The sequence below is a fragment of the Bombus vancouverensis genome, chromosome 15 (assembly GCF_051014615.1).
Source record: "Bombus vancouverensis nearcticus chromosome 15, iyBomVanc1_principal, whole genome shotgun sequence".
NCBI lineage: Eukaryota > Metazoa > Arthropoda > Insecta > Hymenoptera > Apidae > Bombus > Bombus vancouverensis.
In genome coordinates this window covers 4,860,347-4,884,210 of record NC_134925.1, presented here as the reverse complement: position 1 = coordinate 4,884,210, position 23,864 = coordinate 4,860,347, and the positions used below count along the sequence as shown (strand labels likewise).

The 23,864-nt window shown below is 40.2% G+C and overlaps 1 protein-coding gene and 1 long non-coding RNA gene across 2 annotated transcripts in view; both read right to left on the bottom strand.

Annotated features, from left to right (window-relative positions):
* The window catches only part of LOC143303616 (uncharacterized), a 44,433-nt gene extending 41,246 nt beyond the window's left edge, over positions 1 to 3,187 (bottom strand). Inside the window, exons 1-4 of the long non-coding RNA XR_013060118.1 lie at positions 2,576 to 3,187; positions 2,105 to 2,454; positions 1,841 to 1,966; positions 1,445 to 1,702 (exon numbers count right to left, since the gene is read on the bottom strand). This is a non-coding gene — a long non-coding RNA (uncharacterized LOC143303616). The remainder of the gene's footprint in view (positions 1 to 1,444; positions 1,703 to 1,840; positions 1,967 to 2,104; positions 2,455 to 2,575) is intronic.
* Positions 3,188 to 10,799: 7,612 nt separating this feature from the next.
* Octalpha2R (alpha2-adrenergic-like octopamine receptor) overlaps positions 10,800 to 23,864 on the bottom strand; it is a 127,128-nt gene continuing 114,063 nt past the window's right edge. The window contains exon 3 of the mRNA XM_033335343.2: positions 10,800 to 22,948. Coding sequence (XP_033191234.1) covers positions 22,355 to 22,948 — 594 coding nt within the window. The 3' untranslated portion in view covers positions 10,800 to 22,354. The remainder of the gene's footprint in view (positions 22,949 to 23,864) is intronic.

Genomic DNA, 23,864 nt, shown 5'->3' with positions numbered 1-23,864 from the left:
GAGTAAAACACTTCGAAAAACATCGATCTCGTGGATAGAAAAACAGAATTTTTTCCTGAGAAAGTATTGTTCTCAGTGGGAAACGGGAAGAACCTTCATTTCTCATTTTAAATAAAATTCTCTGTATAAGTTCCCTTGGCTTGCTTTCGCGTTAGAGGTAAAGGTTTTCGGCTTCGTACAAATGATAGAAAGAAACAGGTTGAACCAGACAGAGATTCCAAGGAGGAGCAATTAGTTCTCAGTGTCCATTTCTTCAACCAACTTACGTACTAATGGCTCTCGGTAACATTTCTAAAATTGACGGTTTAGCAAAAAGGTCAAGAAATTTCCATAAAAGAAGATTAGATTGAACGATTAAATAAGAACGAATTTACGTTTCATTAAATCCCCCTACATGATTCATGGATGAAGCTGTTCCACGGTAATTTTTGGAAATCGCGAATATACATATATATCTCTTCTAAATGATGCGGTTTCGAAGTTGAAGCATTCAGCGTAAAAGATAAATTCTAGGAGACCCCTGTTCTTTCAACGAGATTCGTCAATTGACCTGTGCGTTTCTGGTTAACCGATCAAGTTTGACCTCGACCATAAATTATCGTGATTCTATTTGAGCTTTAACCCTGAGGGATCCCGTGTCATCAATTCTAAGAAAAAGGGGAGGGAATATAAATGCGAAGATGCTTATAATCATTATCACTTCTCGTTTTCCCCTTTATGGACTTACAAAAATTGCATCTACTGATTAATTAAATCTTCTGACACCACGATTATTCTCCAATCCGATATTTACCGCGATCCATTAACCGTATAACGGGATAACGGTATTTTCATCCAATTTTCTCGGAATACTTTATGTTCATAAAAAGATGATATTATCGGCTATTTAAGAAAGATGCAGCGATATGAAAACGAGGAAAACGTTCTGTTGCAAGAAGGTTCCTGTCGTTGCATATATCAGCGAGAAAATGAGAAGAGTTGGAAAATGAATGATAAGCCGAGAGAAAACAGGCGAGAGAGGAAGAGAGAAGATAAATTGGAAAAGTGGATTGAAATCGAAGCGGAATCGGGTTTTTCGTCGATCCAGCTTGTTACAGTTATAGCGATCGTTAACGTTACAAAGATTATCTAACACCGGTTCGGGCTCGACTCGTTCATCAGTCGCTGTCAGATTTAACTACGTACTACTCGATTTTGCTTCGAGGGCGTAGCCCGGGTTAGCTCTCGTACATCGAAACGAACGCGCGATAAAACGGTTCGATTAAAAGCTGATTTTCCGACTGATTTTGAGCCCGACCAATCTTCCCAGAGGGCCTAAGTACACTGGATGGAAAGGATAGAGGTTCGACTAACGGAAATCAACTTACCCTGAGATGGTTTCGCATTTCGAGTCGGGCATTTTCAATCAATCTTGGCGGGGAACTCGGCCTGATCGTAAAGTTACCTTTAATGTATCGAGCGTAGAAAGTCTTGGACAGAGATTGCTCCTCCTTCGAAACGTTATGTTCGATGTCATAAACAGCGATAAGACCATGCACAGGCTGCTGAACCGCCGACGAATTCGTGGAATTTGATCGTAAAGGAAAATATCCGACGAGCGTCCCAACGTCATCTTTCAAGCTTAATTCACCCTCTCCTTGAGAAGCAGTCGAGCTAGTAATCGGTGAAGAATGGATGGAAACTGCTATCCTCTTAAATGAAACTGGAATTCCGGAGTGGATGGATTAGAAGATGAACTATCTACCGGATAGAGGAAGAAAGGGAACACTGACTGATTCGTGTATAATGATCTGTTTTGTGCAATTTGGGGCGCGATTAACAAGCAAACTAGCTACATTACCAGGGGATGGGTTTCCTTAAAGTTTGATTCTATTCCATGGATGAATTGTAATTGTCCTTCTATCAAGCGGTCGATATTTGAGTAGTATAAGATTCTATTTTCGGTCTAGCGGATGTTGAAATGTAACTGTAAACATTTTTAATATAACAAGTAGAATTTTCTAATTAAAATGAAAAGATATATTGTAAATGTGTAGTGTCAGAATATCTAAATGTAGTGTCCATTAAGGAAACATAGTAAAAATTTACAGTACTAAATACATACGTCATTCTACTTGGCGGATTAAATTCGCGAAACGTTTAATGGAGATGGCATTACGATTAATAGCACGCTTTCAACCATCATATAACCGTTAACCCTGACATGTTTGTTTTACCAGCAAGCGCGCAGTTTCCATCAAATTTGCGAGTATACGTGCTGTAATATTTATCGAAGGGAGTTCCTTTAGCTTCGCTTCACCAAATAACGCTAGCAATAGCACGTGCCAGGAATTTATTATAATCCAACGTGCAACGATCTGCAAACGGTTTTCGTTTGTCTTTGATGTCCCCGAAATATCTTTGTTACGAGTGAAACATAAAATAAGCTTATCACAGAAAATACTACGTCGGGTACTAAAAGGAAAACAACAAAATATATGCCACTGACTTTAAAGTATAAAATAGTTGAAAACAATGGTATTTCATAAGGACAAGATAAATAATAGCATTTTGTAATACATTCTCGTTCGCTTACCTTGGCTCGTCAAGCAAAACTGAAGTCGACAGTATGTTATTCCATCCAAAATATTTGTCACGACGTCGTTCCATCATCGAGAAGATTCGCCATTCAACTTGACTTTCGCGAACCATCCATCGATCTGACTGGCTTTCCGTATTTCGGACTTTGACAAACTCCGATGCTGTGGACGCTTATTGCACACACGAATTGCTTGACAATGAATTATCCCAGTAAATACATATCAACCGGTCGATCAGCTAACCTGATTATGCTCGCACAACTTCGAACACGTATTTTCTCGGACTACTCGATTCAGTAACACACTTTCGCGTTTACTTTGATTTCTCCAACTTACACTTTCCACAGTATATTATTTGATGTCTTATAATTTACATACGATTTACACACGAAACAAGCAATTCGATTGCTTTGTTATACAATTAGTAATGTAACATAAGTTATGTAATTGACGCAAGGGGTCCATGTTTACGACACAACGTACAAACGACGCATTCGCAGTGGCGTTTCATTTCGATAGTTGTAAGAATTAACACGAAACGGCTCTGCGATCGATATTCCGGTCGATGATGCGTGCGCAGCACTGTTTACCAGTTTAATTTGTGATACGCATATCGTGTAATTCTACGCTCGATTTTACCGTGGCTTTTAGTGTTGCCATTAATATTGTAAGAATATAAAGGATTTTTTGTGAGATTACCAGGGGCTTGCTATTCATAATTGTTGGATGTGGTAAGTCAAGAGTTTCATATTTAAACATTTTGGAGTTTAATATTTGAGCGCTCTTTCGAAGCACATTAGTCGCCATATTGCATATAATACTCGCATAAATTTCAATCGATCGTGGTATAATATTTTATATATATATATATATATATATATATAAAATATATTATATATATATAATTTTCGCAGAACATATAACGAGTTTGTTCCATAAATACTTTAGAAGTTTTCGACACGGAAAAAAATAGAATTTAGTAAAACAAATGGGAAACACATTTTCCATTAAATTTAAGCGGAACAATTCAATTGAAATCTAACCTTATACATAATTCTCATAGGTACTAAAAGATGCTATGTTTTATTCGTATCCGGTTCTATCTAGTGTTTTAATTTATAGTAGTATCAATAGAATCTTTGGTGTTTATTGTTTATTTTCCCCGACTTCTTTGATTAATATAGATTAATTTCTGTTTAATCGATTTTGTTTCGTGTAATGTTTTCCTATAATTTAATTTCTTAAAGACATATTACATTACATTTGCATTTACATCTTAAGAAATGACACAAATAATGGCTTCAGAAGATGAATTTAAAAATTTAAGAAATTAGGATTCCTAGTGACAAGTTAACTTGTTTTCCTGGCTAATAGATTAGGACAAACTATGGTACTTCAAATTTTGTCAAACACCTTCAACCTCTTGATCGTCTACATAGAATGTAGAGAATTTCTGAAGTTGAGTTTGATGGCGCGATGTGCTCATTGTCATTCAAATATGAATTGAACGTAACGATATACATACCCGTAAAAACTGGAATAAAGGTAGCCATTTCGACTAGGGATAACATTTATTACGATGGTCGCGGTAGGGGCCCGCCTTTAATCTGTTTCTTTACGAATAGCAAAAGAAACTGCGATCCTTTCGTTCGATATTGAGATATTCGACGTGTCGGTATTCGGCTCGATATATATAGTTCATGTAAAGATCACGAAGGAGCAAAACCAGCTACCTCAAATCTATGGATTTAATTTTACGGGAAGCCGAGAGAAACGCTGAGCCAACATCGTAAAATCTCTGAAAGTATCCTCTTAGCTTGGATTTCTTCGAGCAATCTGTAATTAGATCTGTATCATTTCCAATGGAAATTGTGACGGATGGAAGCCCATATCAATTATACGCTCTCTCTCTCTCTCTCTCTCTCTTCCTGTTTACGACATTGAAATATCGAATTAAGCGTGACGCGATAATTGCTCGACCGATGAACGATTACGGTTCTCGAAAATCTAAAATCTCCTGATTCTGGGGAACAATTGCTCGTAATTTCTTATCTTATATTCCTCCTCCTCTACTTCGATATCGCTATATACTGGTCTCCTTATCCTATTATAAAATTGAAGTTTCGTTGTATTTTTCGTCTCTGTTTTTCTTCATTCAATTAAAAATATTTATGAGACAAAGGGAAATTCGTAATTGTAATCGTGAAACGTATACAGTGGCTACAAAAAATATTTGTACATATCGTTATTTTCCAATGAAACGTTTCTTTTATCAAATTCTACGTTTCATTTTCATAGTATCAAATTTTTCTAGTCACATGAGAGAACTATTAGATGATATGAAATTTATGAACTTGAGATTTTTGAGCCTGATAAATGCAATGATGTGCAAATATAGTTTTCATAGTTACCGTATTTTTGAAAGAGACAAACAGAAGCAGTTTCAAGTTGAAAGTGCATGGCTATAAAAGGGACTCGAGATTTTTATTTCTTCAAGAGTGTTTCCACTTACATGTTTCGGCACTCGAAATGTGTGAAGCTTTAGCTGCTTTTATGCTCGCACTGTATTATTTCCATCTAAACTTCAATTCAAAGCTAAACGATAGTTATTTGGATAATATCGATTTCGATGTGTCATTTATTAGAGATGCAGTATTTCACATGCATTGGTAATTCGGTTAATCAACCAGTTAGTATGAAAATTACCAGATTTAATATCGTGTCGACACTGGTGATAGTAATGAAAGATCGAATCCTCGGAGACTCGACCGAAAACTGACACTAATTAAATATCGTAGCAGTATTAACTCGTTCAATAAAGAGCCATAACAGTCTCGTGAAGAGGGCAGGTTGGCAGTCCACGGAATGCACGCGATACGAACGTAACATCGCGGCCTCTTTTCATTCAATTACGTATAAACTTGTACATTACAAGTGTATTATTGCTACACAAAAATTGCACCGTTGTAGATGTCGCGCTGTACCGCGTGGTTAAACAAAATCGGCACAGAAAATACGATTTCGATCAAATTACCTTGTTGACATTGTCTCTCGTTGCTCGCTTATTATCCTCTGATGTGGATTTTGTGTTTGTATTATATTTAACAAATAACGCGACGAGCTTCGTTGGATGATAGAAATTTATCTTCATTTAAAATGATTGAGTTTCTATTTAATTTTGCATTAAACGTTATTAAATATTCAAAAGAGAATGAAAAATAATATTTTTCATAAATTTAAGGCGCATAGGATATTTGAATGTATAGGAGCATACTTGAATGAAAAATTATCGCGTTAGTATTGCACTTGGATCAATGGATTGGTTGTATAGGTCCATGCGTGGACGAACAGTGTAATCAAAGTTGGGATCAATCCGTTGATTTATTTCGACCGGTATAAATATCCGCTTTCCACTCGGTACATTTTCACACCTCTACGCACTGTGTCGCGTCGATAACGAAATACGTCATTTTAACGAGGCCATGCGTCAGAAATATCCCATCAAACCGTCATGAATAATTCCTTTCTTTTGTTCAATCGCGCGTAAACCACCCAATTCCAATTATCCTTCCCTGTGGTCAACAATGAAAACTTCTTTTCTAAAGAGTTTGCTTGACTTACATATTCATACAGATCGTCTTTTTTTTTACTTTTTAAGTAATCACATTGATTTCCATTACCATTTATTACCGAATTACCATTTATATACAGCTCGTTCACTGTATACACATGTATGAACACAAGATAGTTTCAGTATCAGCCATTTTGTTCGAGTGTGGAAATCTGCAGAAAATATTTTCTTCGTTAACGATATTCTTGCTTATGGTATCGCAAGTTATTTCTTGCAATATCGTTCTCCATACTTCACACTTTATTCCTTTCTATTCCCTTCCGTTCGTCCTTCATGCTGCCGAACAATTTGTTTCTGTTTCTTCGTAACAAGCAAAGAATCTTCTTGCCCGTGTTCAAGCATATACCTGGATCAGACATCGAAGCCAGTTTTCTATTTCTGGGCAAATCCTACACTTTGCTTTCTTCCAACAAATCCCACGCTTCTGTTCTGAATGGCTTCACCTTCTCGTGCCTCACCTTTACGATGATACCCTTCTTCGCTAACGACATTTTCCCAGTATCTCCCTTTGTCCAGAGATTCGGTGTTGGCAATAGAGTCGACTTGAAACTTCGTTTCTCTCTCTTCGTGCCTCTGATCCAGAAAATCCTTAGTTGGTGGGATGTATACGTGGCCATGAGTACGTGCGTATGCGGCCACGGTTACGTAAACGTGTTTGCAAGGTGAACGTGGGCTAGTCGATGCGAGGAGAGTTATAGTCGCTGGAGAGACTGTGGCTGGGTTCCTTCGGAGCGAATATTTCCGCGGGTCAGGAATACAGATGCCTGGCAAATGGTGAGACAGGAAATGGAGAAGGTAGAAAGGATGACTGAACAAGGAAGAATATAGCGAGTCAACAAGGAACGATCAGGGATGAAGGGAGACGCGATGTGTTTGAAAGCCCTAGGGTGCAAGGAATTGGATTAAAACTCGAAATCGAGTTGTCCTCTTCTTTCGCGTTCAGCCAAATTTACTTTGCAAACATTCCATATCCTCGGTCGGCGCGATACGTCAGTTTTTCGGTCCATCTTCCCGTTGTCGTCTATTCTCTTTACCATCCTACCATCGTTGTTTTCTTTTCGCACGTTTATTGTTCTTTTCATTCGCAATGTTTTTATTTTCTTACCACCTTCGAACCTTCGCGCGAAACTCTCCATCGAACTGAATTCTTTTAAAAGGCGAATCCGAACTGTTGATAGTAGCGAAGGAAACGAGTTAACGCTTGATATCGTGATTCCATTACGAATGATCGAGACCGATTTTCAAATTTCTCCGATCTTTCCTGATAGTTCAGCCGGACGTTTAATTTCATTCCGAGAGTAACGTTAAGTGCTAGAGGAAATTTGCCGGATCCGCTTCGACTTGGCGGTAAATTTCATTTGCGTCTCAATGTCCGTGTCGTACCTTCGTCTTGACTAATTAACGTTGCGTTGATTTCGTTTGGTTCGCTTTCCATCCTCGCCGTTGGATAACTCTACGACATTCTCGAAACCGAATCGAGATATCCTTTGTTCGTCTACCGCCCTCTTAAGGATTCACTTCCTTCCCTTCATTATGTCTCGCTCGTTTCTTTCCAACGTTTCCACCCACTCGTCCTTTCCCCTTTGTCCGTTACTTTCTCGTGTTCTTTTGTTGACTTGCCTGTCGATCGTCGAATGGGATGCCTTCGATCCTGTCGTTAGAATCTTTTCCAATAACACGTTTGCTCGCAGCCCCGCGACGGCCAATCTCATTTGCACGTAGGAATTCACATTCATCCGACATTCCAAACCGCGTTCTTTGCCGATTAGTATTCCGATGCTTTTCACGTCGGCCAGCTCCAATGGGGAACTAGTTTTCTCTCTCTTTCTCCAAAGCATACCGCAAGGGGGAATTAATTAGGAGGCATACGTTTGCCAACACTTTGACCGTTTATCGATCGTTTATCATAACAAAATTGTATGTCTTTGAAAATGAAGCATACTGAGCGTATCGTAAGGATTAATAAAACTAATTAGATATATTTACGTTTAATTAACTAAATTCCATAATAAATACAATGGTGTGCTAATACTTTTTGTAACTACTGTAGGCATATCAAATAAAGTTCTGTAGTGGTATTAATTAATTTTCAAGAGAGATTACATGGTAGTAAGAAGTACGATATCATATCGAGGAAAATCTATATTTAATTTTAATTAATTATGAATTTCGTCAGTTACGAATAACCACGGCAGATCGTCGCTAATCCACTCAGAACAGCAGAATAGACTGTCATTAATGACCTCGAATCGATACCGATTGTGAACTCACCGCAAGGTATCCCTTTCAACAGCGATGCTCCTTCCATCTCTGGCAACCGCCTTCTCATCCCACCCCTAAGTCGAGATATACGTGTTCTCAGTTATGTTGCATTGTACCCAAAGTACGCGGGAATCAAGACAAGTGAATCAATCGGGAACCAAACGTAGTCGGTTCACAGCCACGGCTTTCGCGACCCAAATTGTTATTGCTGAGATGATATTGCTCCGTGTTCACAGAATAATGGCGCACTGGAGTTCTTGCGTGCCTGATGCCACCTCTTAGATAAAGTTGATTCGAATCTCAGAGAATATCGGGATAGACATAGCTTATTTCGTGGTATCCTAAATAATGCCTTATAGATACCTTAAGAAATAACTTAAATAATGCACGTCTCTAATTAGTTCGGTGGATAATTAAACCGAGCGAATTTCTAAATAAATTTGTGGAGGATGGTTGGTCGCGTGATAGTTTAAATAACGAGATTACTCGATGTTGGAACCGTCAAATATATTTTAAAATAATTATAAATGCAGAGTCAACCGTAGATTGCTCGATACGTGTCGTTAAAATAATGTTCGCTAAGACGCTCGGTATTAACTGATTCGCTAAAGACTGTGTATTGATCGCTGATAAAATCGCTCGAGACGGAGGCTGAAAAACTGGTCACCTTACGACCGTGTTCGTTTATTTATACTGATCGAGGGGGTACCGGTAAGTTTCCATTCGCCTTTGTTTGACGGTTACGCGTAGCGGTGACATTGTTTTGCTCGGACTTGGTTTATTATTACGTTATGCATATCCTAACGATATTGGTACTCAGAGGCAAAACAACAGCGTAGCTTGAGTTGTCTTCTAGCTCATGTGGCGCTACAAATGTACCATAGAATTTTTCATTAAAGTAGATAGTGTTACGAGACACCTATTATTTAAATGAAGTTATACCAGAAATTTGTAGATTTTAATATGACTGCTGCTTATATTACCTGATTCTTTTACAGATTCTATGTATATAATCGTAAAGATATCGTTCATGGATTGATTGGAAGCGGTATTTATACTTTTTACTATTCGATCAGCTTAAGGAATGCGTACATCCGGCATTTTGGAAGCTCGTGCCGCGCGTACAGATACCGCGATAGACAGGGTAAGTAGAAACTCATTCGAAGGCCAATCGGATTGACGCTCGCTTACGCTCGTGGAAATCGGTCTACTCCACTATCATCACAATGGGTCCAGAGAAATCGAAGTGTGGAATTGCATTCTATTTCAGAGTGGATTCGCACGGACTATCGGAGTATCTTTGCCTTTCCAATTCTCTGATCCTTATATACAGCGCAGTACGAGCGAGTTTGCTACACTTTTTATCATATATTTATTACATTTTTGTCGAGATGAGCTGATTTTTTGTGCGCGAGGTCGTAGAGATTCGGTTGGATTCGACGAGTGTATCTATAGAAAGAAAATTGTTTTGTTGAGAAAACTGAAGGAAAGAACTGAAAAAGTTCAAGGTTGCAAACAATTGAGAAGAGATTCAAACGATAAGATTGGAACGGAAAGAAGAATGAAATTGTAAGGAAATCATATGAAATTTCATCGTATTCACTAATAAATTGATGGTTAAAGTTTTATTTCTTCCATCCTACTCTCGATACCGACGTTGAATGACGATCTAATGGTTGCTCGATGTAACCTCGGCGATGGCTTATCTGAAACTGTTATTAACAACTTTCGAGTATGACTATTGTTTAAAACTCGGCCCCGATATTTCGAAGAAGTTAAGCGGAATTTCGTTGCGCCAAAATTATCAGAAGTTCTGTTAGTCCTGAACTCTGTTATAAGTTATTATAGGAAGTTTATTTAAACTTTCATAAATCCATGTCTGCGTATTGGCGCAAAAGGTTAAAGCACTTTCTCTTTACTAATTAATATTTTTCTTGACAAATTTCTAAATTCAATTGTAGCAACACTTACCTGTTCTGGTACTTGAGAGAAACGTGGCAGATCTTTATTCTTCTAAATTCAGTCTATGAAAAATAAACAGGAAAAATACAAAATAAATCTAACGCTAGAAATACCAGAATAATCAAACCAATTCGTCATTTTCTATAGAAATTTAATTTTTTAACGTTTGACTGATTTTTTGTAAAATATATGAACAGCAGCTTGTTCCTCATCCTTCATTTTTGATTTCTTCGGCTCGAGTTTTCTAGTATATTAGTCGTTGGAAATTTTAGTGTTAATTAACGAGATGCAAGAAACGACTATTGTTACTATGATCGTATAAAACGAACAGAGTAGAGGGTATTAGAAAAGAGAACACAGGTCGATTCGTTTTTTATCTTTCTTTTATAAAACAAAGTCGTAATGTACTGATAGTTCCTTTCGTTTAATGCCAGTATACATCGTAGTACTCGTATTCCTTGACCTTCTTAACGGTTTCACCGACGAACGATCGGTCGTTCGAGTCGATTCTCGACGACGATCGATCGATCAGACTCAATCGATAGACCGAACCTCCAGGGTTTCTGCAAAAACAGGCAATTCGAGCACAACGGCATAGCAAACGTAGACCGGTAAAGCAGTTTGATACTTCCGTTCATTTTGTATTTTATTTCCACTTGCTCGTTTAATTATTACCCTCTTTGTTACTGTCTTTACTGTTTTCTCTCCCTTCCCACGTCGTATAAACTAGACTTTCTTTCCTTTAAGACGCTATGAGCAGCTCGTGCTCTGCGAAGTACCTGTTTTCTCGTGCCAGTTTTTGGAGAACGAGTCTTTCACCTTTCGCACTCCGATAATTTCTAGTAGACCTCTCATTCTCCTTTTATCCTCTCCGGATCTCTCCTTCGCTCTCGGAGAAATTTCGAAGAAATTATTACAATATTTATACTTTATATTATACATACTATAGAATCGCTATAACATCTCGATATACAGTGAAATCAATTTCAACAAGATCGTTCGAACCTTTTTATCCAGATAAAATCCACGTAAACCTGTACATCGTTTGAATATTTGAAAAACTAAGGCGATATCGTATTTTATGTACAACGCAACGATTATCACATAAACAATCATAAAATGATTACAACTGTACAGAAAGTTGCTTCGGTTTTCTCCTTAAAAGACACATTCAATATTATTGCCTCCATTTTACTATTTCTCCTTTTTTGTCACGCTATTCCGAACGAAATATTCTACGATCGTTTGCCCGTTTTCGTTTCTCCTTTCTATTCTCTTAAACGCTTTTCGACCTACCGACCACGCAAGAGAGAAACCGGCGTCTCTGATATCCGCGATAAGCATTTCCCGGCCAAACGGAGAGGACGAGCAAAAATCGGCGAGCTCCAAACACGAGCAACGCGAGTCTCCTTTTTCTTTTCTTTCTCGTTTCATTGACCGCATCTTATAGCGACCTTATCCAATTCGCAACGGAACTCCGGTTCGCGACAAAACAATAGCGAGAGTTCTGTTCTCTCCTGCCCTGTTCTTCCAAACAAGCAAAAGATCAGCATATTGTATCGACACTTTTGGGCTTTTCGACTTTTACCCGTTCGCCTCGTGGATACTTGCCTCGATTATTCGCGGGAGTTTCGTGATCGTAACGCGGCCCAGAACCCGTTCTCGTAGCTTCGCTTGTTAAATTTTCAGCAGAAATTTTATTGGCCATTAGTTTACGCATTCCCTACGAAGCAACAAGTAGCCTACGTTCTTCAAAAATGTAGCGTGCTCGCGTTGTTTCGTTTCCATATGCACGAAGAACCGTGAGAACGGGCACAGTTTAATCGCGAACAGAGTCGCGTCGAAAATTCCCGTTGGTGTAGAGATTCCGTGAAATTTTCGACCAGAGAGAACGGAACAAAGCGGAAATGTGTCGCGGACGGTCGAAAGTTTCGCTGTAATAATTTGTATTATCGAAGTCGACGAACGTCCGGAGGATGTCGCTTGATTTTTCTCGAGCGCGAATTACAACTTCGTTGTATAAGAACGAACTTCCTTAACGAATAAACTAGATATATACCTTCTTTCTTTCGTGTTTCTCGGCTGTACCACAAACGAATTAAAGAGCACCGTGGACTGGAGTTTCTGTATAAAATCCATTATATTCCTCGGAGCGTTATTGTCTCCCTTTAGAGGGTGGAAAATTGCAATCGAAAACTGGTCCTCTGATTCGATTACACGCTGGCTGGAATTAGTTTCTCCGCCATGTGTTTTTTCTTTTTTTTTTAATCGTAGCCCAGCGAGATTTTCGATCATCCAACCATCTCTCTCTCTCTCTCTCTCTCTCTCGTCGTTCCCTTTATTCTCTCTCTTATTCTATGCCTATCTGTGTGCGTGCACGCAATCGGACGAAAGTATTTAAACGTCGAAATGTAATTAACGCGTTTAAATGACGCGTTGTTCGCATGTTTCGCACGAGAGCGTTACTGTTAAACCGTTTCTGGCTGAAATTCAACCGTATCGCAGTGAGTTACTAAATTAAGGGTGGTAAATGTTTGGCGGACGAGGATACGCGCGATTACGCTTTCGATATCTGCCAGTCCAGTGGAATCGATCGGTTTTTGGTGGCGTCATCTCGAGAGGAACTCGCGTCGAGAACCGGTGATCCGTCAGTGCTCGGCCTCTACCGTTTCCAGAAATCACGCTATATCACTATGCGCTCTACGTCCGTAACCAATCAGCCGAATACGTAGACGAATACACGTTGAGGAAGGAATGGAAGACTTTTATAGATTAAACTTGACGTAAAACGAATTCTGCGCCTATCGAGACTCTCTCTTCTGTGTTTCTCCTCTTCCTCGTTTTCTTTTATCATTTTTCCGAAACGGAACGATTCTTTTGTTTCTGCGTTTACGCGGTTCGCTTCTCGGTATTCTGCCGGTGTATACAGTGTCTCGTTGTGTACACTTCGTGCGTGCATGACAGTGTATATTTGTGTAAGAACCCGTGTTTATTTACACCCGATCGAGAGTATTTCGAGAAAAGTTTGGAAACTTGGAATTTTAATGGGAGAAGTATTCTAATTAGGAACTTAAATCTCTTCGAAGGTTCTCGCGAGCGATATTACATGGAAACACGGATTTTTACGCAGCGTGTAATAAAAACGGGATATTCCAACGGAAAAATTACGAAGCTACGTTTTTACAGACTCGGCGCACGCTTCTTCAGGCTGAACTTGCTTTTGGTCTGACTTTTGGTGTGGCTTTACGAAATAGGCTGACTTTATTGCTGCGTATAGTCGCGGGATCGTTGTCGAGAATCCACGCGTGCTTTAAAAGAGAAACGAGATGGAATAAAAAGAACGGTACAAAAATTCGATTCAGTCACGTTGAATTATTCGGTTAGTTGTGCAGCCTGTTGTATTCTTAGCGGTAAACGCAGCGAGTATCGGATGAACGAGTCGATGGTGTTCCGTTCGAAACGTTACAATTAATCGCTAAACAACGAGTATCGAGATCAATTAGTCGTCGCGTTCGCGACGAAAGCTTTGTGTTTTTAACTACGAAGATAAATCGCCCTCGCAATCGTACATACATACATAGTTAAAAAATAAAAACGAAAGTCACGCCTGTTCGATATAGGCGATAGGATGATCGATGCTTCTTAGCGAGGCTATATAGGGAATTGGAAATTTTGATTTACGTTAGAATCTGGCTCGTGGAGTTCGTGCATTCTCGAATAACGACGAGAAAATCGTTGGTACTGTTTCGTACCCCGTTCTACGCGAATTAGTAGTGGCTTAGAATAGATCTGGAACGAGGTATCGTTTGCACATCGATCCGAAGCGACATGACCTCGCGTTCAAGCAGAAAGGTCGAAGGGATGACGAGAGATCCGCGAACGAAAGTGTTCGTTTAGCGGTGTGATCGGTATTACCATTCTTCGTCTGATTGTTCAAGCATTTTCGGAGTGATCGGTAGATGGTTATTTTATGGCCTTGATAATCGTCGTGACAACTCGTTGATATTCGCAAGTTTCAAATTAAAGATTTAAACCGACGAATTTCAATCGTTCTGATCGCAACGCGTGAAATCCTCGATCCGAAAATCGATGTAAATTCGTAAGGTTGCCACTGTATACGGATCGGATTAAAACGAGCATCGATGGAGCGTGATTAAATATAATGAATATTAACCGGTGGCATAATTGTATCCTGCTTAAAATTTCATTATCTCCGACTGGCAAATTATTAAATTACCTCTTTGACGCCACGTAATCTTGCTTCGGTTGATTTGCACGATTTATTCTCGGACCGAGGCACGCCGAGCGATGTTCATAGAGTAAAGAATAAGAGCGGTGATTCCGCTCATTGTCACGCACCTAAGCTGCTTCGAAGGGCGATCACTGCGATGGAAGAAAATTGTTTTTCGATTGCCTCGAGATGTATTCGAATGGCGAATGAAACGCACGTTTCACGCAGAAATGGAAACGCCAGCGAAACCTCTCGCTAAAATTACGTACAGAAGTGTCGCGTAGAACGAGGCATTCCGCGTGCTTTTAACGGACTTTAATATCGTCGCGGTTTATCATCTCGCAATGATCGCCCTTCCGGTTATCTCGGCCACTGACAAGTTCGCGTTTCGTTTAATCGCGTTCTCGCTATTGTCTCTAGATAGAATTTGCAACTGCCCTTTCAAATAGACTACTACAACGCTTTTTCAGATTCTTTTTCTTCTCTTTACGTTTCTTTTCCTCTACGACGATCGATGATAAAGTCGAAGAAAACCGTGTGTTCGCTTATATATAGAAACGTTACTAGATCGAAGAAAAATCGGAATGAACCGGAAACGAGATCCCTTCCGGATATATGGTTTCCCATGTACAATAAAACAATCGTTCGCAAACGATCCGATATCATTCGGCCGTTGTATTATAGTTTCGTGTTCGGTTTTGATCTTGCGTAGGCTGCACTCTCTCTCTCTCTCGCTCTCTCCGCGACAGACGATCAACGCTATTAGACAGTAGAACTTGTTGCATCGATAATAGTGTCGGCTAACAATGACGGTAATACGATCATAGTAATCTTTAATGATATTAGTAGTCATCCGTAATATACTCTATGTGTATATTTATATATTATGTATAAGTATGTATACGTATATACAATACAATATGATTTACAATAATTTACGATAATCGATACCATAAATCATCTTTTTTTCTTTGTCTCTCTCTCTCTTTCTCTCTCTCTCTCTCTCTCTCTCTCTCACCTCCCCCCCCCCCCAAATATCTAATTCCATTTCTGCCACTTTTAATTTATTGGAAACTTAGCCACGCTGAGCCCGGCAAGCGTGGCGATAATTGTCGATTCCAACACACACCTTGAAAGCGTTTTAGTGATATCACAGTGATTTCATTGCTCCAATATTATCGATAGAGATCGTTTCGCGGCGCCCAGCGCGAGATCGTTCGGGTTATTACGTCGTGTGATTAATCACGAATGAAAAATTTTTTTTTATAACTGTTAGAATATCGGTAGAGCATACGATAGTGGCGCGGTAGGTGAATAAATCAGCAAATAAATTAATTCGCGATGCCTACGACATTTTAAAGAACGAAACAATGCATCATGCTTCGGAAGCTTTGGTATTAAATGGGAAATTGTTTTTAAGCGGTCCGGTATCACAATGATAATTGAAATCGTAAATAGAGTAGGTGGGTCTTAAAAAGAGGCACGGAAATGGAAAATGCTCGAATTAATTACGAGCTCGACGGTGTGTGTACGTGTTTGAAAGGCGTGCAGTTATCGTACATTTAACGCGGTGGAATGTCAATTGACTGCGTTTAGTTTGCAGAAATTTTCGAATCAACGTACTATTAATGGAGTATTATCCGGCTGTAATTTTATGAGTTTACAAAAGTTGGAGAGAGGAAAAAACAACGGGATGAGTAATGAGACTAGGTTATCGAGATAATTAATCCAAGTTTTTAGTCGGTGATTCGAAGTGAAATATACCAGTTCGTCTGGTTTTCCACGGACAAGGATGAATCTCGGAAGTTTGCGTTCTCGTAAGATGAATCTAACGATAAAAGTGTCTGTAAATCTACTGGATGCATCTCGTCGCTCTCGGTGGTCCGTTCGTCGCCGCTTGGATACCGGAGATATTTTTGGAAAAGTTTGATTGGAATCGGGTAAATAGATTGTTAGCAGCGTTATCAGCGAGGTGGATATAACGAACGATCTCGCTCTACTTCAAAATCTCGAGCAGACAAAGGAGTAGTGCCGCTCGACGAGTAGAAATAATAATTAAAATAGATCGTTCGATCCCTACGGCGACGCTGGATTATTTAATATGTAAGAATGATCGATGGTAATAAGAATCGAGAATGATAATGACGATAATAAGAATAATGGTAATCTGTTGATAATAATAAGAATAATATTAGTAACAATATACATATCTGTATACAACGTGTATAAATACAAAGTATCGTGTCTTCGTTAATTTATTATTTTAATCTCGTGACAACGTGTTGCGTGTCGCTTAGGTTCAGAGACGGTACGAGCGTAATATTAGAATTAGAATGATCGGTTTCCTTTTTTTTTTATTTTAAACATCGTTTAGCTTGCTTCTCTCTTTACACCAGTCCTTCGAGATCGTTCTTCGTCGTTTTTGTTCTTCGTATATCATTCGTTCAAAATCTCCGCACGATTTAGGTCTTTTGCTTCTAACGTTGGTAAATTTCTCTTATGCTTACAGCTTAAGTTAACATCGTGTGTACGTATGGTAAGGTAATTAATTACTGACACACAGAGAGATTCATGGAAAAATTTGGTTTGCAAAAAATTTGGTCGACCGCCTAAGGCAAGATCGCCGCGTACACGTAGTTTCATTAACGATATTAATGGTAAACGACAGTACGTTATCGTAATTACTTAGTACGTTGCATTTTACGGATTCACGGTATTTCCCTCTTTTGCAATTTTCGTCTTAGCGTTTGCCAACGCCAAGCACACTTCTCTTACATTTTATTATTTAGTCTCATCAGACTTAATCTTACTATCTTACAAGTAACTCGTTTACAGGAAAATGTCGAATCTCGCTGTCCGAACTTTGCTTACATCTTATATCGATCTAATTAACTCTGAAACTAACAACGAGGAGAAACGTTCGACGATTCATTTATTCTTTCCTATTGCTGCGTGTGTCTCGATTCCGTGCCACTTTGGCAGAGAGATCGATGATCTTCGGTCGATCTCGCTTTTCGGGGAAACACGGCGAGCGTTCGATGAGGAATTTTCAGGGTATCGAATAGAGCAAGGTTTCTGGAGAGCAACGAAAAAAAAAAAAAAAAAAAAGAAGAAGGAAAAAGACAAGAGAGGAAAAGGCACAAGTTCTCAAGATTGCTCTGTGTCTCTCCAACCTCGACGATTTTCTAGATGGAGATCAAAAACGTGGACCGAGATCAATAGATCGTGAAAAGAGACGAACGTATTGGATATCAGCGATAACGAGACGAAAGAGCGAAAGAAGGAAAAAGCAGCAGGGAGCTCTGTATCGATGTTTGATCGTCTGAAATATTACCGAGCATCCGGCCTCTCGGTTAGAACGTAAATTCCACTCGGTTATGTGTATCCATTTCTGGCTTCCGTTTACGCGTTCGAGAACATAGTATCTTACGACAGCATCTCCAGTCCTTTTATTTCGTGCACGATAAATTCTCAAGGATCCAGCCGACCGTCTAATACAGGATTTCATGTTACAAGGTACGCGTTGTAATATTTCGAGATGGGATTGCACGAGGTTGCGATCGACGCGAAATTGTTCCCCGCGACCGATGGATCTCGGGTTATCGAAGGGTGAAACCGAGTCAAGGAGACAAATATCGTAACGAACACGTATTCGTTTTTCTACGGTCTGGTATTTCGTTTATTTTTACATGCTAATATCGGCGCGGAACACGACTAAGATAGCCGGATAACAAATGCGCATCAGGTTCCTCCAGCCGGTCGAAATCAATTTGTAACGATCATGTCAAAAGTTTTGTCCGCTTTTATTCGCAGCTTTCCACGCAAACCGCTCGATAGTTGACTGTGCAAACGTTGCGTTTGCACCTCGTTGCGGCCGATTCAAATAATCATCAAGGGTGTATCAACCTACGTTGTTTAATGTACGATCGATCCATCAAAACCGTCGATTTCCTAACCCTTTCATAAGCAAAAATCCGACTGGAAAAACGTATATACGGTATATTATGTGGTACGTGTATCCGTGTGTACACGGTCCATCGATCTCAGCTATGCTAATAATCCGTCGCATGAACGTTGCAATCTTATCAGCGCGCCTCTTATTGGTTCTGTACACTCGAGAGACTGTCTTGTTCGTCTATTCCCCCGACACTTTGCCCCAGTTCACCCTTAATGCGTGGAGCTTGGTCGGAGAGAGACAGAATTAATGAGGGAAAGCTAGACACACGCGTGTATTGCATACTACAGACCACACGTATATACGCTTTATTGATTTATCGTTGTAGCGCGTTGCGTGTCACGTAGATGCGTGCACACGTGACATATGTACAGCCTGGCTATAAAGGGGTTGCGGCTAATTCGTAAATTAGTTTGAAACGCGCTCTAGGGGTAAATGTTACGTGGAAAACATTTCATTCTTGAAATTATCTTTTATTTGGAACATCGGTGCGTGATTTTGTTAGAAATTTTTAGTTTGAACGCTGCAGCTATCGATAACTAGGGTATAATATTGAACCTATGCCGAGATGAAAGAAATGAAAGGTATATGAAAGATATCTTTGATTTTGAACTGTTCGGTTTATACACTGAACTACAGAGCTTTTAAAAATTGGAACTTTAAAGATATTTTTGATAAAAAATATACACACTGAAAATAGAAAGAGATGAAGTGTAAAACTTGCATCAGCGGAATCGAAATGAAACAAAATGTAATGAAAGCTTTCATTCGTATATTGCACGAAATGTCATTAAGAAGCGCATCGTCGCAATCTATGAAAAAAATACGAATTCATAATTTTGGTAATTTTCACATCTGGTATTTTCACTCCCAATATTTTCGATATTACGTCGATCGACGAATGAACTGGTCGATTTGAATAGGAATCGTTTTCTAAAACACGTTTTCCGCTGTTGAACGGAAATGTAATTCTGAAAGTTGTAAAAGACCGATTGGAAGCAAAGAGAGTTCGATGTAGGTGTGTTGGTTATGTGAAACGTATGCTGGCTCTTAACTCTTAATCCCCGACCAAAAATAGCCGGATTTCGATCCTCGGTCTCGGTACAGAAGCCCGAAAGTAATTTTTTATTCGAGTTTCTCGCGGTCAGACTGCGGGGATGATCTTTAATCTGCGAAATAGAGAGACCAGATTGAATGCTATCGATGGAAATTGTTTTTCGAAATTTGTTCCGATGGATGGGCCACTTTCGATTTATGAGCTACGTTTTTGCCGCTATTTGATTTGTTTCGAATCGTTGCTAGACAGATAGGCGTGCCAACATTTCTCAATACAGATTCGCGTAAAATATTTCACATAACTTGAACATTGTGTCGTTTCCTGCGATTTCAATTCTGAAAAATATCCTTAAATAAGTTCATAAATATTAAGACGTCTTTTGGAACTGGATAACAATCGTTGATATAATCAGAGATTTAGGTAATTTCCCAATCATTTTTGAGATTTATTTTATTTTTGGTCAATGTCCCGATACTTGTAAATCGTATTTATGAATACGAATACAGCTTTCTCTTTCGATATTCGAAATTACGTAGCAAATTTAATCGATGGAAAGAAAGAGTTAGAAAAATATCGCGTACACCGGTGGCGCGCAGCTATCGATTAAGTAAAACTGGCGTGCGCTCGGATAAAAGGGGGTGGTAAGTTTCGAACCGGTTTGATCGGTTTTGAGAGTGGATTCGGTGCCTCGGTGAGGTCGGCAAGCGTTAAATTATAAAGCAGCTGATCGCGAATTGGCACCCCGGTGCGCAAACATTGCGTAAAGCCGCATAATAATTGAAACCGCATAGGGTTCTATGTTGGCTTCGCGCGTCACCAATAAACAAATAAAGCTGTGCATTCATCTTTAATCGCGGTTTCACCAGGGTGTAGCGTAGTCAAATTTAATATTTCAAGCCGAACAAACAGAAATCGGACATTGCAAGCATTACATCCTACTTTTTATCCTTGCTGTCGTGCGAATTCTATTCCCATTGACCGTACGTCGTGCAAAGCGATCGTTTCCCCGTATCTCTTCTCTCTTCCCGTGCATCTCCATTCTTCTTTCATTTGATTTTTAAACTCGAGAAACTTCTACGTTTTTTTATAATAATACGTATCGTTACGTTTTCAGCATCCTTACCGTTTATTTAAATCGATAGAATTCGAAAAAACTGTCGTGATTAAACGATTACACGATTAAACCGTAGCCGTATATCGATCCTATTGATAAAACGATGTGTACCTATTTAATAGGAAACAATATTTCGTTTTAGCTTTTTTTTTTATTTTATTTGTCCGATGACGATCATTCCGATCACGTCTCTCGTGAACTTGTGCTCGCTTCGAGATCCTCGTCCTTCCTGCGATCGTGTGCCGATGTGCGTATATAATATCGTAGAACAGTTACGTATTATTACACGCGCAACGTATGCCACAGCCCGTTCCGAAAGTTTTCGTTCCACGTCGCGTGAAACATGGTAGCGAAGAATCAGAACTCTCAGTTTCCCTTCCCTTCGTTTTCCCTCTATTTTTCTCTTTCAATCTTCGACACACTGCTATTTTCCCTTCCTAGAAGAAACTTTGTATTCGGTAGCTCGTGCTTCGGAAAATTTTCCATCTCTTACACTGCTCACGAATCGAATAGCAGGTAATTTCGAAGCGAAATCAAGCGAACATGCAAGGTGTTCCTTTCTTAGTCACCTACGTGAATATCAAAGAACAGAAACTTTCCGGACGAGCCGCTCGCGACGGCCATATTATATACACACATACACGTATGCTATACATATCTACATTCACGTACATCGATAGTAAGTGGATTGTCGCGATTTTTAATTTACAATCGGACCGTGTGCCGTCTGTCCAAGGAACTCGGAGAAGGAAGAATGCCGCAGGTACACCCCCGTCCCCACCCAATTTTCTTCCATTCTGACGAAGAACGATGACGAGGTGGCTTCGACGAAAAGATCCGATTCCTCGGAGGCGGGATACAGAGAACCCACGAATCGTGTCGCGATCATCGCGACCAATAATTCGTCTTTGTCGAGCAAAAAAGAAAACGTCTCTGACACTTTTCACGCGTTCCTCCCTTCGATATAATTAGTTTAAAATCACGATGCAGCCGTAGTTCTCGAATCCGTATCGCTAGCTGTCGCGAAGTTCCATCTGTCTTCTTTGGTGTCATGTTGAATCGACAACCAGTCGGAAGTTGTATCCGATCGAGGGAGAGGCAGCAGCTGTTGCTGAAACACACCGATAGTCCACGACATCTCGTAGAGTGTAGAGGATTCATGGCCGTCACTGGCAAAACGGGCTATCGAATTTGTCAACTTTCTCATGATTTCTTCCCGGAAAATTGTTATCCTCGAACTGCATGGACGAGGAAATTCTCGGTGCGCCCGTCTCCGAGGCCACATTAGACACGAACCGAGTTTAGAATTTCACCGAGTTTACATTCCAAAGGAAGCGTCCCGCGAGAGTTTTTACAGTCGCGTCCGAATTTCCCAAGACTCTTGCGCATAAACACCTTCGTCGTGTCGTTCTCCTAACTTATCGCAATAAAGATATCTGTTCAAGCGTTCTTGCCCGATCCTTCCATCGACGTTCTACTTCGCAAAGGCGATGTATTCGCCGATCGATTTTCATTCGTGTTACCTGGATCCCGTTCGAGAACGTTCGTCCAGGGACGACGGGATTATTTGAACAGTATCCTGCGAAACGCGCGGCGGAAATCCTTGTTGAAGACGGTGTAGATGAAGGGGTTCAGGGCAGAGTTCATGTAGCCGAGCCAGAACGCGATCACGAACGCCTGCGTGGGTATCTCGACGCGAGGGAACACAGGTTTCGCGATGTAAAGGACGAAGAATGGCAGCCAGCAGGCAATAAAGCTGCCCATGATGAAACCGAGTATCAGAGTGGCTCGTTTCTCTTTCTTTCTCGCCAGTCTCCTCTTCTCTCTCTCCGGGTCCCGCGGTTTCGACGATTTTGACTCTACGCCCGAGTCGTCTTTGCCAGACGTGCGTCCTCCGTCCCCGTGCTCTCTTCTGAGCTTGCCCAGATTCCTACGACCGAAGATGGGCTGGCAGAGACGAAGCTTTAAAGGCTTCACCACGGCACACCTGGATACAACGCCGCTGTCCGACGACGACGGGTCGAACTCCGACACCATGTCGACGTCGATGCCGACGCTAGGCGCCCTGCACCGCGATGGCACGCTCGATTGGCCGTCGCCGTTTACTGACAGCGTTGCCTTCAGGTTGCTCTTCTGCACTGGGACTGGGATCGTCACCTGTCCAACAGATTTACACAGCGTTTTAATCATCGTTACTTGAAAAGGATCGTTTCAACGATAATTAAACGATAAATGGTGTAATGAAAACTCTGAGGTAAATATAAACAAGTGTTTGCAACATCGTCGCTTCTCTATACTTTTCAATTAGTGCAGTTGATCAACGTGGTTTCTAAACCGCCTAAATAGCCATTACCAATCTAAGCTATCCCCATGCATAGTTTTACAATATGCACCTTACTGGTACAAGAAGCTTCCGACGATACCAGTTGTTTCGTATTTATAAACAACACAAGAAAGTAAAGATTCTGGGAAACGGACATGTATAGGATAGATTCGATCTCGATACTAGAACGATAAAGAATTGTGCTCTTCGATTCGCGAGATTTTTATTCGATTCTGTTTGTACCGTGGAAGAATCTTGCGAGAAAATCCAACAACGAATTTCTACATTCGGCGATTTACTAGTTTCTCTTTCATGCGTTGTAGCAGTGTACGAGATCTTGAGAAACGCGTCGCTGTATCGCCAAACGGGATGTATTCAGATCCCAGACCACGAAACTGAAGTTATTGGGTAAGTGCATCCGGGATACGAGCGTGGAGACAGGTGTCTTGCGCGTCTCGTGTCGTTCGAGATCGGAGAATCTGCTACACATTTAGAAAAAGATGTTCAGAAAAGATGTTTGACGTTCTGCCTCCGAGTGGATGAGGAAAATTCACGAAAAATAAGAGACGAGTTCCGGCGGAGGGGCGGGGGGAGGATCGAATTTGAATACGTTTGAACAAGCTGATAACATAGATTTCTTCGTATTCCAACGTAACAGAGGATAATGTTTGCTCCGAATTCGAGCATGTGCGTTCAAGCACTTGTAGAATATGAAACACGTGCTCGTATTTCTAGCGTGATAGATGGTCT